Source organism: Monomorium pharaonis, chromosome 5, assembly GCF_013373865.1.
Source record: "Monomorium pharaonis isolate MP-MQ-018 chromosome 5, ASM1337386v2, whole genome shotgun sequence".
NCBI classification, from domain to species: Eukaryota; Metazoa; Arthropoda; class Insecta; order Hymenoptera; family Formicidae; genus Monomorium; species Monomorium pharaonis.
The window spans coordinates 11,637,435-11,653,967 of NC_050471.1; the positions used below are offsets into that span (position 1 = coordinate 11,637,435).

At 36.2% G+C, this 16,533-nt stretch overlaps 1 protein-coding gene and 1 long non-coding RNA gene across 4 annotated transcripts in view; one reads left to right on the forward strand and one right to left on the reverse strand.

Annotated features, from left to right (window-relative positions):
- LOC105835178 (kinesin-like protein KIF13B) overlaps positions 1–16,533 on the forward strand; it is a 45,340-nt gene that overhangs the window by 6,498 nt on the left and 22,309 nt on the right. For 2 of the 3 annotated variants that reach the window (XM_036287074.1, XM_036287075.1), the window contains exons 3-17: positions 6,439–6,602; positions 7,424–7,692; positions 7,810–8,057; positions 8,146–8,263; positions 8,342–8,554; positions 8,660–8,917; positions 12,903–13,152; positions 13,263–13,405; positions 13,487–13,834; positions 14,182–14,358; positions 14,416–14,941; positions 15,079–15,303; positions 15,640–15,906; positions 16,028–16,210; positions 16,297–16,488. In XM_036287074.1, coding sequence (XP_036142967.1) covers positions 6,439–6,602; positions 7,424–7,692; positions 7,810–8,057; positions 8,146–8,263; positions 8,342–8,554; positions 8,660–8,917; positions 12,903–13,152; positions 13,263–13,405; positions 13,487–13,834; positions 14,182–14,358; positions 14,416–14,941; positions 15,079–15,303; positions 15,640–15,906; positions 16,028–16,210; positions 16,297–16,488 — 3,581 coding nt within the window. Of the gene's footprint in view, positions 1–6,438; positions 6,603–7,423; positions 7,693–7,809; positions 8,058–8,145; positions 8,264–8,341; positions 8,555–8,659; positions 8,918–12,902; positions 13,153–13,262; positions 13,406–13,486; positions 13,835–14,181; positions 14,359–14,415; positions 14,942–15,078; positions 15,304–15,639; positions 15,907–16,027; positions 16,211–16,296; positions 16,489–16,533 lie in introns of those variants that run through there. The other variant, XM_036287076.1, reaches the window with a different exon arrangement.
- On the reverse strand, positions 251–9,290 carry LOC118645632. The gene is made up of 3 exons (XR_004963321.1): positions 8,936–9,290; positions 5,543–5,710; positions 251–5,471 (listed from the first exon to the last, which is right to left on the reverse strand). It is a non-coding gene; the product is annotated as an uncharacterized LOC118645632 (long non-coding RNA).

Sequence of the window (16,533 nt, forward strand, 5' to 3'; positions counted from 1 at the left end):
ACGAACGAAGAATCGAAATTTAAATCAAATTTCGCGAATCTATTTTCGCGCTATTTTGTGTTTGGCACAATCGCGACGTTTTTACGAGTATGTTACACGATCGATGAAATGTCACGCTATTTTTACAACACGATGACTCGCGATGGCGATAGTGATATCGTCTTATGTAGAGAAAACTCGCGGCTTTTATTCTCTATATGCGGATTTTTATTCTTTCTCTACAGGTGATGTAACGGTGTTATATACGCGAATTACGCACGTGTCGCTGAATCAATGAAAGGTCGCGGTACGTATCTATGATATGCGCAGGCACTCCTAATCACGCGCGCAAGTATCGATAAAATTCTAGTTGGCTCATATAGGTATCAATCGTATCAATTTTGCTGATTAAAACATGAAAGCAAAATGCTTTAGTGTGAGTTACGTTCATTATGAAAAATAATCACTATGATTATATGCCAAGTTATTTTTTACATAGAACGAAATTAAAGTATCACTATTATAAAGTGTCACCAGTTTGCTAATATTAATATACGTGAAGATATACATGTGCAATTTTAATATTATAACAAGGCATGTGTTTACGCGAATATGTTTACTTTTGAAAAATGGGGTAATTAGAGAAAATATTTTCAGTTTTCACAGTGTTCTATATCTTTTAACATGCAGCTTATTAATCGTGTCGTGTATAATTATGTTACAATATTGCTATTTTTGATATAAAGTCTTTTACAATAAGATATATATTCTTTGTGTTAAATATTTTTAGTACGGAAATGATGTAAAATCTCACGAATAAACTTGCACGCGTATAATTTCTTTGCGAGTTATTACTCGTTTTTACGTGAGATTATCGTCTCTCTCGTTTCTCTCAATGTATGAATATATGATTCTTGTGGAATCAGACACGCTCCGTTTTCTCTCTCCCCTCCCTCTCTTTCCCTCTTTTTCTCTCTACATAATGAAGGGGGGATATTATCGGATTGTTGAATCATCGATGGCAGATATTTAATTTGACTCTCTTAAATAAATCAATCCTATTTTCAATCTTAATTTTTTATCTACTCTATTAGTCTTAGACTGTCCTCGCATTTATTATATTTACACAAAACGCAGAAGCAATCGTTAAAATTGTTTCAGATTTTTTATTTTTTGTTATTTGTTTATTTTTTAATTGTTTTGTGTTACAATTCTATTGTTTTATTTATAAATATATTTTAGTATTTTTTGTGATTAAAACAATTTTTTTGCTCCATGAACGCTCCGAGCTTCGATTACATGTCAAAAGTTACGACTTCGTTAAAAAAAAAAATATTTTTTATATATTTTTAAGTTTTCGTGTTTTTTTCATGTGTATTAGGATATGTGCGATAATGACTGTATTATATGAATAATGTCGCCTTTATTGCTTCGCGCGATAGAAACTCGATCGGGAGCCATAAAGAGCGTAAAGTGTCTTCTAGAATCGCCAATTGTGAAACGCAGTGAAACGATTCGTTTGTCACATAGCTGGAAGTCCTTGTAGCGTAAATCCACGTGTGGATTCGTGTCAACAGTTTTTGATGTTTTTATTCGGTTTCTTTCACGAGTTATCTTAGGCTGCCCTCGCTCATAGTGATTGTTAACCTCAATGACCCATATTCTTAACTCATATTTATCGATAAAAATGCTTTTGGGTACATAGTAAACTATATGATTAAAAGCGCTGTTATCGATAAAAGTGAGAACAACTCAAAATATGACTCATAACTCGTAACACACATAAAATGGGAATAACGATGCAAAATAGCATGGAAAATGATAGAAATTATTGCTGTAGGAATAAATCGATTAATCTATGATCTTTTACGCGCTAATTTAATTATTTATAATTCACAATTCATACATACATACATGCTAACAATGTGCAATGTTAATTTTTCTCGTTATTAATAACCTACTGAAAGAAGTCAACTGAAAGAAATCGACGCGCGACCCGATTGACGCACATCATGCATGTTATGCATGCAGCATCAGCTTGCGTTACGTTAAATACTAAACGCTAAATGTAAACAATAGTCGGTTTGGATGAAACGAGACACGGTAACGATTACTGTTTCATTCCGTTGTCGGATACAGTTGCGTTGCCACAGATATCTACGTATTTACCGTATCCACGTATCCAAACGCATACGGCATATATGCGCCGTATTAGTCATTGCGTTTAGGCAAATAATGGCAAAAATATTCAAATGATACTCTTGATTAAGTCAATTTTTTCCGTTGACTTGTACAGCTTTCGTTACGTACGAGAAATGCATTTATCGCGCACTTAAATATCAACGTAATTTTCTGGAAATTCAAATCTAATGGAAAATCAAGGGTTGATTTGTGGTGGCCGTAAAGACTCGCGACGCTGCGCGATGAAACGCGATGGGAATATAGGTCAAGAAATCTGTATGTTACCTTGATTGTTACGCAACGGGTTACTTATTACATACAAGTGCGTGTTTGTGGATACCTATACTAGTTATTTTGAGCAAAAAATCGGAATCGGCGCTCGAGCTTTTTGGATCTATTGGATCGGTCACGCACGATCTAGTTTCACATTAGTGAATGCGACGAAACAAAAAGAGAATATGTCCTTGCCCAGTTTTACAAGGGTTTGCTAGTTCGATTACGGCTTTTGTACCGTATATTGACGTAATTGAAATCGATTTACTTTGATGTCGTACGGAACAAAACGATTACAAATCGCACGATTGGAAATGTCCGTAGATATGTTAATCAGTTGGATAAAAACCATTGCTTGGTACGAATTGATGTAACATATACAGCTCTAATCGTATCCGACGCGACGCGACACCATGTGCAGTTACAAATGTAGTTTCGAAAATAGCGAGTGTTTAAGCGAATTCTACCGGTTAGGCCAAGTTATTTTCGTTTCTCCGATTCGTGAAGCGAGAAGGTCTTTCAGCTTAAAAAACTTGACACTGAAGGCGTCCCTATTCCCCTCATCCTATCCAGTTGACTGAGGCTGGCCGGTGAATGATCGCGATTAAATTTGCTAACAAAGGACAGTACGAATTTTTTTTATATATCTATTCTTCGTAGCTCCATTTAGATGATTCACATCTCATTATTTTTATTTTCCCTTTTTCCCCCCGCTCGATTTTTAATTCCATCTTTACACCTTTTTAATTTCATCATTCACAAAAAGAGATGTCAATTACGCAGCGAACATTAGAAGCCATTAAAATCGCGCAGTACGGAAGTAAAAGAATAACGAACATTGCTTGAGAGGTTGAAAATTATTTACAAAATTGTTACAATCAATAATCGAGTGATGTTGTGAAGCTTCTTTCTCGAAATTTGTCATAAAAGAGATGACGCGATACCGTGTTCAAAATTTGAGATAAAGCAAATATCTTAATCTTCGTTGACAATTGATTTTTTGTCTACAGTAATTCTTTAATAATATTTGCAAGTATGCGAAAGATTAAACTTAACTTTCAGATTTAATTTCGGTTCGCGAATCGCTTTCATTTTAATGGAGAATAGAAATGGTTGGCCTTACTTATATGTATCTTCGTAAAGAGTAATTCAGGAGAAATTATCGATTTATTTTTACGCGAGTTATTTTCTTGCTTGCATTCGTTTGCACTATAATTCTAGCTTCCCCACTAGTATGCCTTTAATATCTACGCTTATAATACTATGAGATTACTAGATTCTATTTGTAGTATATGTATAGCAGAAGGACATTCGAAATTTACAATCAAGATCCCATTTTGTTGTGATATGTGTATGTGCAATATTTGCGAGATGTTTAAATTTTTTTCTACTCTCATCTATGGATGATTCACGTCGACTGTTTAACAAAAAAGATCTTTGTATTTTAAGAGAGCTAAGGTTAAATTTTTTTAAATTACGAAAATATTTTGGAAATACGAAGAAGAGAAAATTTTCAAGATTTTTACAGCTCGAGCATACACGTAGTTTATAATAAATTTCAAATTATTCTAGAATTCCAAATGTGAATTCGGTGAATGTTTTTGATAATACAGGATGTTTATGTTATTGTTGTTTATGTTATTTTCTAATCTTTATAATAATATAAGTATAAATCAATAACTCAATTAACATAATAATAAATCACGAAAAAACTCGTTAAACGATATAAATATTTTACGTATCTGCACGATAATTATTTCAACTTTGGTATGATTTATCGTTAATCTGTGAATCTTTCACGAATTTTAGTTTGATAAGAACTAAGAGTAATGATCGATCACGCGCAATGCAATCAAATCGTACGGAACCATTATGTCTACATTATCTAACTGACGCGCAGTGACGCGTTTACCTTCGCTTTTATTCAATAACGTGCAATAACCCGAGTATTATGCGGACATACACTCGCCCTACTATACTTTGCCCTTAATACTCGGACACTGCGTAGAGACGGAATATTGTCGTCTATCGATCGTTGTTCAGCGAAAAAAATAGAGCTAAATACGATCGATCAAAGTCAAAGTCTTGAATTGCAGCCTGCGACTTTGTTAGGTTCTGGTTACTGCTTATTTTTTCAAAGCACATAATAATTACGATCTGTAATTTTCCGTATGTTTTTCGTCTTATCGTTAAGATTCGATCGATTCGAAGCGGGAGCTTTAGAGAAAAAGACGTATCGCGTCGCGATATACTAAGAAATTCATTTTCAAATGTTTCCCTTTTACCCTCGGTGACTACGCGGTACTTTAATGTTTTTTAATTATTATAGCATAGTAATTTAAAAATAAATTAAAGATTACTTAAAAAGATTTACTCGTCTATATGATTTTTTGATAATATGATTTCTTGAATAATATGCATCTGTGCTGAATTACTTCAGGCAACTGAGCAACAGAGTTTGTTACGTGCACAAATACGATTATAGCAATCTCAGTTTTATTTGATTTATAAATCAAAATAGTCAACTTAATTCTATCAATTAATTTCAGTTTTTCCTACGATATGAAGGCAGGATTCGCAGAAGGATCGTGATTTATCGTCAGTCGACTAATTCGATTGAAGTGACTGGAAAAAAATTGAAGGTTCAAAGATTGTAATTAATGTACTTGCAGTTTAAATGTAGAGTACTACTTAAGTCGAAACTTAACGGGTCAAGCTGCAGAACCCACTGCCCATGTCGCGTGTTGAAGGCCACCTGAAAACGCGGAACGCTTGTGTAGACGTAAACCGTGGATGTAATCTCGATGGAGCAATTTTGTTGTCACGCAATATAGGTCGGCCGGTTTCTTCTTCTTCTTCCTTGGATTGAGCAGTCGTCCATTGCCGCAGTTTACCATCTCCCGTACAAAGATTATCGCGTTGTCGCATCGTGAGTGTTTCGATGCTCATGTGACTGTATGCGACTCGTATAGCATTAATTCAATCATATTTTATTTGTATCATATTTTCTCCTTTGACAATTCGTGCAGCATTTTGCGCTGCAAAAAAAATAAAATGCTAATGTATTTATATGGAATCAACAGGACACTATCTACAACATACTACATACTCGGGGAAAAAATGTCATTCATGTCGTTCATTTACGTCTTTTCATCTTGAATCAGTGTATGTTTGCACATCTACTGTGCGTGACTCATCTTTGGACATGACATTTTGCAAATTCGATCGATGTGCAACGCGCAAAATTATTTCTTCTCTAGTAGTAAGACATAGTTACCTATAGGTACGAATATACGAAAATTACGATGTGCGCGCGGATATATATATATATATATATATATATATATATATATATATATAATATATTTGTTAAAATAAATATTTGTTACATAGTGAAATATATCACACTGGTAAACATCCGGAATGATTTCGATATCTAAATGTTTATACACTGACAGAATTATTTATTAATATCAAAAAAATTTTATTTGAATTTACAAAATGATGACAATTTATATATATATATACTTCTAACTAAACATTTAAAAGGGAAAAATTAATACATTTAATTGATCAAAAGAAATGTCTCTTTAAATTAAAAGAAATATTTTCTTAACAAAAGAAATTTAGGGATATTCTAAAGTCAATCACCATCAACATTCTTTCTTAGAAAATATCATTGAATAGGCTTTGTTATATCTTCTTTTCTTTTTTGTGATCATTATTAATCAACTCGAGTCGTAATGCAAAATCGTAAAAAGTCTTAACGCCAGGATGATTTTTTGAAGGGAGAGAACTATTCGGACTGACGGACATAACGTGGCTGTGTTCCGATATTCACTGCCAGTACTGAAATTTTACAGTGTATGTGATGTAAACTATAAATTTTCAGTACTGACAGTGAATATTGGAACGCAGCTTATATGATATATATTAACACCCCCTTCCCCACACACACTTGTTTTCTTTTTATCGACGAATTGTTTTATTTTTATCAATTTACAGAAACAAGCCGAAGACTTTTGCTTTCGATCACTGCTTTTATTCTCTGGATCCTGGAGCGGAAAATTTTGCGAGTCAAGAGATTGTTTTCGACGCCCTGGGTCGTGATATTTTGGACAATGCGTTTCAGGGTTACAACGCCTGTATATTCGCCTACGGACAAACTGGTATAACACCAATTGTAACAGTTACTTGAAACAATTACTTTACTATTTAATTTGATTATTGTTGTTGCACGATACGAATTCAAGTCTTTAAATTCGCGTTGAGAGACGTGTGTTAATGTATTGGAAAGAACGCAGTTAGTTAATGACCGGTGCATGAACGGATGCATGCGTATAGCGCGGTAAATAACGCGGTTAATCGGTTCGGTTATTACCGATAAATTACGGTTGATTTTCTGTGGAGCAAGACATTGACCTACGAAGCAGAATGAAACGACAACAATAATGCGGCAATCTATATACGGTACTCGTATGGGTGTATACGAGACAAGGAGTTTGAAACAGTACAACGAGGAAAGAGATGAGTTAGCACATTTCTTACGAGCACTGAGAGATTTCTATTCAATCGCGCGATATGTTATAGATATATTGGAGCTAATTTGTTTCGTTATTTTTACATATCTTTTCCGCGCGCTTGTACGATGAATCGTTTATTTATATCAAATCATTTAAATTCACCTAAGCTATCGAATTTCGAAGAATGTCTCGCTAAACATATATTTTTATGATTAAAACAAAGGTGTATACGCATATTACAAGTATCATGTTTATAAAATATAATTATAGCAAAAAGAAAAATTCGAGAAAAGAAAGTATAAAATGTTTAGAGATGCGGATAATATATACATTATGTACTCAAATATAAAATTTGCCAAATATCATCCGAGCAAGGCTTAAAATCTTATTTATAAATGAGTAAATATTATATTTAATAAAAATGATTTAATGTCGTCTTTCGCACATGTTTTGGCTTATCCTTACAGGCTCTGGAAAGTCTTATACGATGATGGGTAGTGGTGATAACAAAGGAATAATACCACGGTTATGCGATAATCTCTTTGACATGATAGCGAAGCAGCAAAGTTCCGAGCTCACGTACAAGGTTGAGGTCTCGTACATGGAAATCTACAATGAGAAAGTGCATGATCTTCTAGATCCGAAACCAAATAAGCAATCACTCAAAGTGAGAGAGCACAATGTCTTGGGGCCCTACGTGGACGGGCTAAGCCAACTAGCGGTTACTTCTTTTCAGGTGACCATCCTTCTCCCTTTTTTCTCTTTCTGTCAACAATTTCCGTTTAACAATATCTGTGGTTAATTTTCTCGAACCCGGATAATTTATATCTATTGACAAAACATTCAACTTTAGGACATCGATAACCTCATGGCGGAAGGCAACAAGTCGCGAACAGTCGCGGCGACAAATATGAATTCCGAGAGCTCCCGTTCGCATGCTGTATTTTCGGTAATTCTCACGCAGACTCTAACAGACTTGAAGAGTGGAGTCAGCGGAGAAAAGGTTTCGCGGATGAGCTTGGTGGATTTAGCTGGGAGTGAAAGGGCTGTGAAAACTGGAGCAGTAGGTGATAGACTTAAAGAAGGAAGCAATATTAACAAGTAAATACTTTTTAGCCTCTGTAAAAATAATTTTCCGTTCACGTCAATATGGAAAATGTGTAATAATGGAGAACATTGATTTATTTAGGTCTTTAACGACATTGGGTCTAGTCATTTCAAAATTGGCGGATCAAAATTCCGGCAATAATAAGAAGAAGGACAATTTTGTGCCCTACAGAGATTCTGTCCTTACGTGGCTCTTGAAGGTACATTAACTTTTTAGCGTCCAACCTTAGTGCTTTAAGGTACTCTCTCATATCCGATACATGTTTCGAAATTTTTAGGACAATCTTGGTGGCAATAGCAAAACTGTCATGGTAGCCACAATATCACCGGCCGCCGACAATTACGAGGAAACACTATCGACTCTCCGGTATGCTGACAGAGCGAAGAGAATAGTTAATCATGCTGTAGTTAACGAAGATCCAAATGCTAGAATTATTCGCGAACTCAGACAAGAGGTTGAAACCTTAAAGGAAATGTTGTTACATGCCACAGTAAGAGAATCTTCCTTATTATATATAGTATACTCTGCGTTATCTATCTGATATAGTTCCCCGTGTTAAAATAACTATGTTCTGCGACAACTTGATTTCGATTAGGGATCGATTGTCGGCCAACAACGCACAGACATTACGGAAAAATTGTCCGAATCGGAACGGCTGATGAAGGAAATGTCACAGACATGGGAAGAAAAGTTAGTGAAAACCGAGAGACTACAACATGAAAGGCAACAGGCTTTGGAAAAAATGGGAATAAGTGTACAAGCGTCTGGTATTCAAGTCGAGAAAAGCAAATATTATCTAGTTAATTTGAATGATGATCCAAGCTTGAACGAGTTATTGGTTTATTATCTCAAGGTAATGAGGTGTACTCACAAGATTATAAACACAGTACATACAGTAGCGCAACTTGCGGTCGGCACATTTGACGTTAGCGTGTACGAAATCGAGCACAAGTAGGTAACCAATCGTAAATCTGCTTCTTGTTGCTGCACTGGACTATACTAATAGCGTTTTTAACCGAGAAGAAATGCGAAAATCAGTGATGTGATTGGTTACCTACTTATCCGGCGCATGTGCAGTTCAATTTTGTACACGCTAGAATTGGGAGTTATGCTACTGTATATACTTGGTCTGTTCTTTCTAGCTGCACTGTTGCACCGGTGCAATAAGTTAAAGTAAGACAAGTATATTTTTTCTCATTCTAACTTATTGCACCAGTGCAACAGTGCAGCTAGAAAGAACAGACCAACTGTGGCTCCGTTCCAAAATTCACTGCCAGTACTGAAAGTCTATAGTTCATGTTACGTGTACACGCACCGGCAGAAATGGTGTCCCGCGACGTTCAGCGCGCGGCGATCACCCACACACGCGAAGCGCCGTACGTGTTACTGGGCGCGCGGAGGAGCCGGGGAGATGGGAGAGGAGCGAAAAAAGTGGGGATCGCGCCGGTGTTGCATCCTTCACCAACGTCGCACGTTGAAGAAGGATAGAGCTAAGATGAGTGAGAAGACGTGATACCGACTCGATGGTGTCCCAATATCCGTTTCACTCGCACTCGATACTAATATCGTCTCTCGCTCGCCAATACCGATGCGTCGTGCTTTCCTTTTTCTTTGAGAGACGGCTATCCGAGTGCACGAAGCGTCGACATTTATTCTATTAGCATGTCATTCATTACTTTATATTATGTAAAGTGATAAAATTTAATTTAAAAAAACACAAATTTTTATTGAAATGTTAATTATGTTATACATAGAAAGAAAAAAATTAACGTTTATCCCAATTAATTATTGATTCACTTATGATATAGTGAGTCTGAAAATTATCCGTAACAATGGTTATAATTTCACATAAAAATTTGTTACGGGATGAAAAAGAAGCATTATTACGCAATCATAAGTGAATCAATAATTAATTGGGATAAACGTTAATTTTTTTCTTTCTATGTATAACATAATTAACATTTCAATAAAAATTTGTGTTTTTTTAAATTAAATTTTATCACTTTACATAATATAAAGTAATGAATGACATGCTAATAGAATAAATGTCGACGCTTCGTGCACTCGGATAGCCGTCTCTCAAAGAAAAAGGAAAGCACGACGCATCGGTATTGGCGAGCGAGAGACGATATTAGTATCGAGTGCGAGTGAAACGGATATTGGGACACCATCGAGTCGGTATCACGTCTTCTCACTCATCTTAGCTCTATCCTTCTTCAACGTGCGACGTTGGTGAAGGATGCAACACCGGCGCGATCCCCACTTTTTTCGCTCCTCTCCCATCTCCCCGGCTCCTCCGCGCGCCCAGTAACACGTACGGCGCTTCGCGTGTGTGGGTGATCGCCGCGCGCTGAACGTCGCGGGACACCATTTCTGCCGGTGCGTGTACTCATGGTGGAAGAATACAAGGTGTGCTCATACTCAAGACAAATTTTGGTATGGTTCTGCGCAGATTCCAGATGCGGCCATTTTTAAACGTTTAGAACGACATTTTATGTCAACAGCTGTTAAGGCCATCACACAATGCCAGGCACCAGGCAATAGGAACAGGAAATAAAGAAAGAGAGAAAGAGAAGAAGATCCTTTCTCTCTTTCTCTCTTTCATTATTTCTGTTCCTATTGCCTGTTGCCTGGCATTGTGTTTAGGCCCTATTATGAAAAAGTTAGTCTCTTTATTTTTATCCCAACTATTACCTTCAATTATTTTCAGCTCTAATAATTTGTAATTATTTAGAATAAGGCCTTTTTCTGAATTATGGCCGGTATTCATAGTCAGATCTTATATTTAAGATCATCTTAAATACTGTTTTAAGATGCCATTAGCCAATCATAGAACGTATTAGCATCTTAAGACATTGCTTGAGACGATCTTAAAATAAGATTCGACTATGAATACCGGTCTATGAGAATTGGAGTCTGAATACTCTGGTCTGGATGATATTGACCTGTGGTCTGTTCTTTCTATCTGCACTGTTGCACTGGTGCAATAAGTTAGAATGAGAAAAAATATACTTGTCTTACTTTAACTTATTGCACCGGTGCAACAGTGCAGCTAAAAAGAACAGACCACTAGTTTACACCAAGCACTTGGTACGCGTATTAAATAGTTTAATAGTAAATAACTAGTGAATGTGTTTAATCATTGGCTGATCAGCTTAAATTCACTACTTGATACGCGTACCAAGTGCTCGGTGTAAACTAGAGCATTGAAGTACTATTATGATATAACGAATTGAAAATACCATGGCAAGATGGCGGTATCTGGAAGCAACTTTTCATTGGCTGTTAAAAAGCATATGCGTATGAGCACACCTTGGCTGCGTTCCGTTTCAACGCATGATGAGCATAATGCATTGTTTATCCTTGTTTAACATTTGACAAACAACAAGGATGAACGATGCATCATGCGTATCATGCGTGAAACGGAACGTACCCCTTGTATTCTTCCACTATGCGTGTACTATACATTTTCAGTACTGGCAGTAAATTTCAGAAAGCAGCTTGTGTTATGAGCTTGTTGGCCATGTTTCTCTCTCTCTCTCTCTCTCTCTCTCTTCCTCTCCCTCCCCTTCTCTATCTCTATCTCTAGGCCATTATCCTTGACAGCCAAAAACATGTTAATAACATTGACACCCAAGGCTGCCAGTTTTGATGCTCTGCCACCTAGTCGGTGTAACGCAAAGCTGTAGTGGTGGCAACACACACGGAAGAAACTGTGTACGTGTGCTGCTCGGCGCTCACATGTACACGGCTTCTTCCGTGTGTGTTGCCACCACTACAGCTTTGCGTCACACCGACTAGGTGGCAGAGCATCAAAACTGGCAGCCTTGTTGACACCTCTCTTCTTCCTCCGATCATTGTTGACCGTACACCTCTGCTTTTTGTGAGTGAAGTGAAAAATCTGGGCGTTATCTTTACGTCTAACCTGTCATGGCATAAACACATCCTACAAGTTTTAAAGAACGTTCACTATGTTCTGTATAAGCTAAAATTTAACCAAAACTCTCCACTGAACTCAGAATTAAACTGGTCAATACTTTGATCCTGCCACACATTGATTACTGTTGCTTGTATATCACGGATTGAGTAAGGAACTTAATATTAAACTGCAAAGACTTGTTAACTGCTGTATAAGATTCATCTTTAATCTTAGGCGAGACGTACACATTACGCCGTTTAGACATTGTCTTGAGTGGCTTTTAGTTGAAAATAGATGATTGTACTTTCTAGGCTGCTTAACTTATCGTATCCTCCACCTGCATGCTCTGTCTTACTTATGTGAACTATTTACTCCTCCCGATTCTTCAGTGAGATCTGATCACACAATTTCTTTGTCGCATGTTTTTCACATTCCTCTTCACAGGACTACTACTTATAGAAATTCCTTTCATCTTTCCGCAGTCTACTTTTGGCATCCTCTCCCTGCAAACATTATATCCGCTCCTTCGCTGGACTCTTTCAAGATCCTTTTCCATTCATTTCTACTGGCGTCTGAGTTGGCATAATTTTGCATGCTTGTATTGTTAGTCTTACTTTTGTCATTTTTACTGTCTCTCTTAATTCTTAGCCTTAGCTCTTAATAAGATTTACTTGTATAGTTAGTATTATGATTTAGATTAATTATATAGTTATACTTATGTCAATGCTATTTTTCCATTATGTTAGCTCTTTTTGCGTTTATTTTGTTTTGAAAGTGTATTCTAACTTGTGTTTCATTTGCCCTATAGTCGAGAGAGAGAAGCTTGGGCATAATAAATATATCTATCTATCTATCTATCTATCTCTATCTCTGTGTCTCCTTCCCCTTCTCAGTTGCGTTATCTATGTCTGTATTTCAGGAAAGGACTCTCGTAGGCGGTCGTTCAGCCAAAAGGGAACAGGATATTCAATTGCATGGCTTAGGTATTTTACCAGAACACTGTGTTATCACGATAGAGGAATCAGGCCTGTACATGACACCGTTAAATGGTGCTCGATGTTTCATCAATGGTACGCAAGTTGTAAATAAGACTTTGCTACAGCATGGCGATAGAATTGTTTGGGGAAATCATCATTTCTTTAGAGTCAACTGTCCAAGAAGTGCTACAGGTATGACTTGATTTAATATTGATTTCAAGATAAAACTGAATTACATATTTCGCCAAGTAATCAGAAATAACATACATTACTGTATCGTCTATCTGTTGTTCTGTCTGCAGCAATCAACAGCGAACCGCAGACTCCTGCTCAAAATATCGACTACAACTTTGCCCGAGAAGAGCTTATGCTTAACGAACTTTCGAACGATCCAATCCAGAGAGCTATAGCGAGATTAGAGAAGCAACATGAGGAAGATAAGCAGGTATACATTTTGCGCAGCAGTTTTAATGAGCATATTAATAACACTTTTGTATTATAAACTTATTATGCATATGTCTTAAAGGTTGCACTCGAGAAGCAGAGGCTCGAATATGAACGACAGTTTCAACAATTACGCAATATACTATCTCCCTCGACGCCATATTCACCTTACGTACCGTACGATCCTCTAAGAGGTAGCCAGAGTGGGAAGTTCCCGGCTTGTACACCAACGACGCAAATGCGCGTTGAAAAGTGGGCTCAGGAACGAGACGAGATGTTTAAGCGTAGTTTGGGTCAATTGAAAACAGATATCCTAAAAGCTAATGCATTGGTGCAAGAGGCCAATGTTTTAGCTGAAGAGATGGGCAAACAGACTAAATTTAGCGTCACTCTGCAGATTCCTCCGAATAATTTAAGTCCAAATAGGAAGGTAAAAAATAACGAAAGATTGTATTTATATCCATGTTTTTACATCATATTTTTGTCATGTTTCATGTAGAATTTTTTAACCTATTATAACAACTTATAAATTTCGTTGATTTGTGATAGTTGTGTAATTGCTTATTTGTACATATATACTTGAACACATATATCACTTATTATTTATTGTAAATTTTTTGCTTTCTTTATTTGATTCATTTATTACCTTTATATCTTTATAATTAATAATTAATCTACATTATATCTACTTTAATTTTTATTTTTTTCTTATATTTTGTTTTGTTCCATTAATTTATGTATTTTGTTTTCCATTTTTTCACACTCTTCGATATGTAGAGTGTATTTTTTCAGCGGGGTGCGTTTGTCAGTGAGCCCGCGATTTTAGTGAAGAGGATGAATATGGGAAGTCAAGTTTGGTCTATGGAAAAGCTAGAAAATAAATTAGTCGATATGCGAGACATGTACGAGGAAAGAAAAGATCCTAACAATTGTCAACGATTACCTACAATTAAGGTATGGTACATACTTTTTATCTTTTAAATAATTCTTTACGAAATTATTTTCTTACAGGATGAAGTACCAGGGAAAACACAAGATCCGTTTTACGAATCCCAAGAAAATCATAATCTTATCGGAGTTGCAAATATTTTCTTAGAAGTATTATTCCATGACGTACGATTAGATTATCACACTCCGATTATTAGTCAGCAAGGAGAAGTCGCTGGTCGATTACAGGTCGAAATAAGTCGCATATCTGGACAATTTCCTCAAGATCGTATTTGCGAGGCTGCTTCGGAGTCTTCTGCGGATTCGACGTCTTCTGAAGCAGAGGATTACTCCGGAGGATCTAGCCACATTACCTGTCGCATAACGATAAAGCAAGCCACAGGATTACCACTCTCGTTAAGTCATTTTGTGTTTTGTCAATACATGTTTTGGAATCATCCAGAACCGATAGTGGTTCCGCCTATGGTAAATACAGAGTTACCCAACTCTAATTGTATAACTGGCCAGAGAGATTCTTTGGCATTTAAGTTTGACCATACAAAAGATTTTACCGTACCCATTACAGAGGAGTTTATGGAACATGCTGCTGGTAAGAATTACGCTTTATTGTGCATTTATCTATGCGTTATTTTTCTAATAAGTAGTGATATATAAAACAGGCATTATTACAAATATTATCATGAATATATTTATTCACACTTGTTTTTATCACATTTTCTTTTGTAGAAGGGGCATTAAGCATTGAAGTATGGGGTCATCGCAGTGCAGGTTTCTCACGTAGTAAACCTGGATGGGAAGTGGAACAACAGCAATTAGCGAAAGCTAGATCACTCGCTGATCGATGGTCTGAATTAACACGAAAAATTGAATTATGGGTGGAGATACAAGAACTCAACGAGCAGGGAGAATACTCGCCCGTTGAAGTTGCAGTGAAGCAAGACACATGTACAGGTGAGAATGATTGTAATATCGACTGTCCGTTGAAAAATATTACACGCAAAAAAAATAATCTTGCAATTTTAACATAAATTATATGTGTGTAAAAATTAGCTGAGGGTAGATAAATGATTAGCAAATATTGTGATATGTATATGTATTGCACTTAATCAATCTAATTTTGATACAAGCAGAATTCATAAATTCTATACGTGACAGCCAAAAATCTAGCAGATACAAAAATTAGCGATTGTGGTTGTGACACCAAGAAATCTGTCTATATTAGCAAAACATTTTTTTGAGTGCACGTTTTAATTATTTATTTTTTGAATAATTGCGTCTTTTTTTTAGGTGGTATTTATCAACTTCGGCAAGGGCAACAACGTCGAATACAGGTTCGAGTAAAACCAGTACAAAATTCTGGAACCTTACCAATTATCTGCCAATCGATACTAAACATAGCCGTTGGGAGTGTATCAGTACGAAACCGATTGCAAATTCCATTAGATAGTTATCAAGATGAGGATTTGAGTATATTAAGAGACAAATGGAGCGATGCTCTAATGAGAAGACGACAATATCTTGATCAACAAATTCAGAAACTCATCAATAAGCAAGGTAATATACATGTATAACAAAATGATCCCAAAAGAGTTTCTTGAAGACTATTAATATTTTATTTAATTTGTCACTTTGACCTGTCTGTCTTCTCTTTTTTATCCTATTTGCTTAATTCTAGACAAAACGGAACAAGATATGGAGCGAGAACAAAGTCTTGTGGATCAGTGGGTCAGTCTGACAGAAGAACGAAACGCCGTTCTAGTTCCTGCAGCGGGTTCAGGTATTCCCGGTGCTCCTGCTGATTGGACTCCTCCTGCTGGAATGGAGCCGCATATTCCTGTATTATTTCTTGATCTTAATGGTATTGCAAAAAATATTCTCAGTATGTTATCAATTTGCATTCTGTTTTACTTATTAATACGTTTATTTTGGCTAAATATTATACAGCCGATGATCTCTCAACGCATCAGTCGGGAGAAGAAGTATCAGTGACAGGATTAAATTCGATCTTACCTAAGGAACATGGAAACAAATTTTATAATTTGCCTATTATTCGACATTTAGAAAAAGATGTATGTGCCATTGCCGCTTGGGATTCTAGTATACACGATAATGTACATCTTAATAGAGTGACCGATGGTAATTATTCTTTCCGTTTTATCGAGTAAATAACAATTTTTCTAT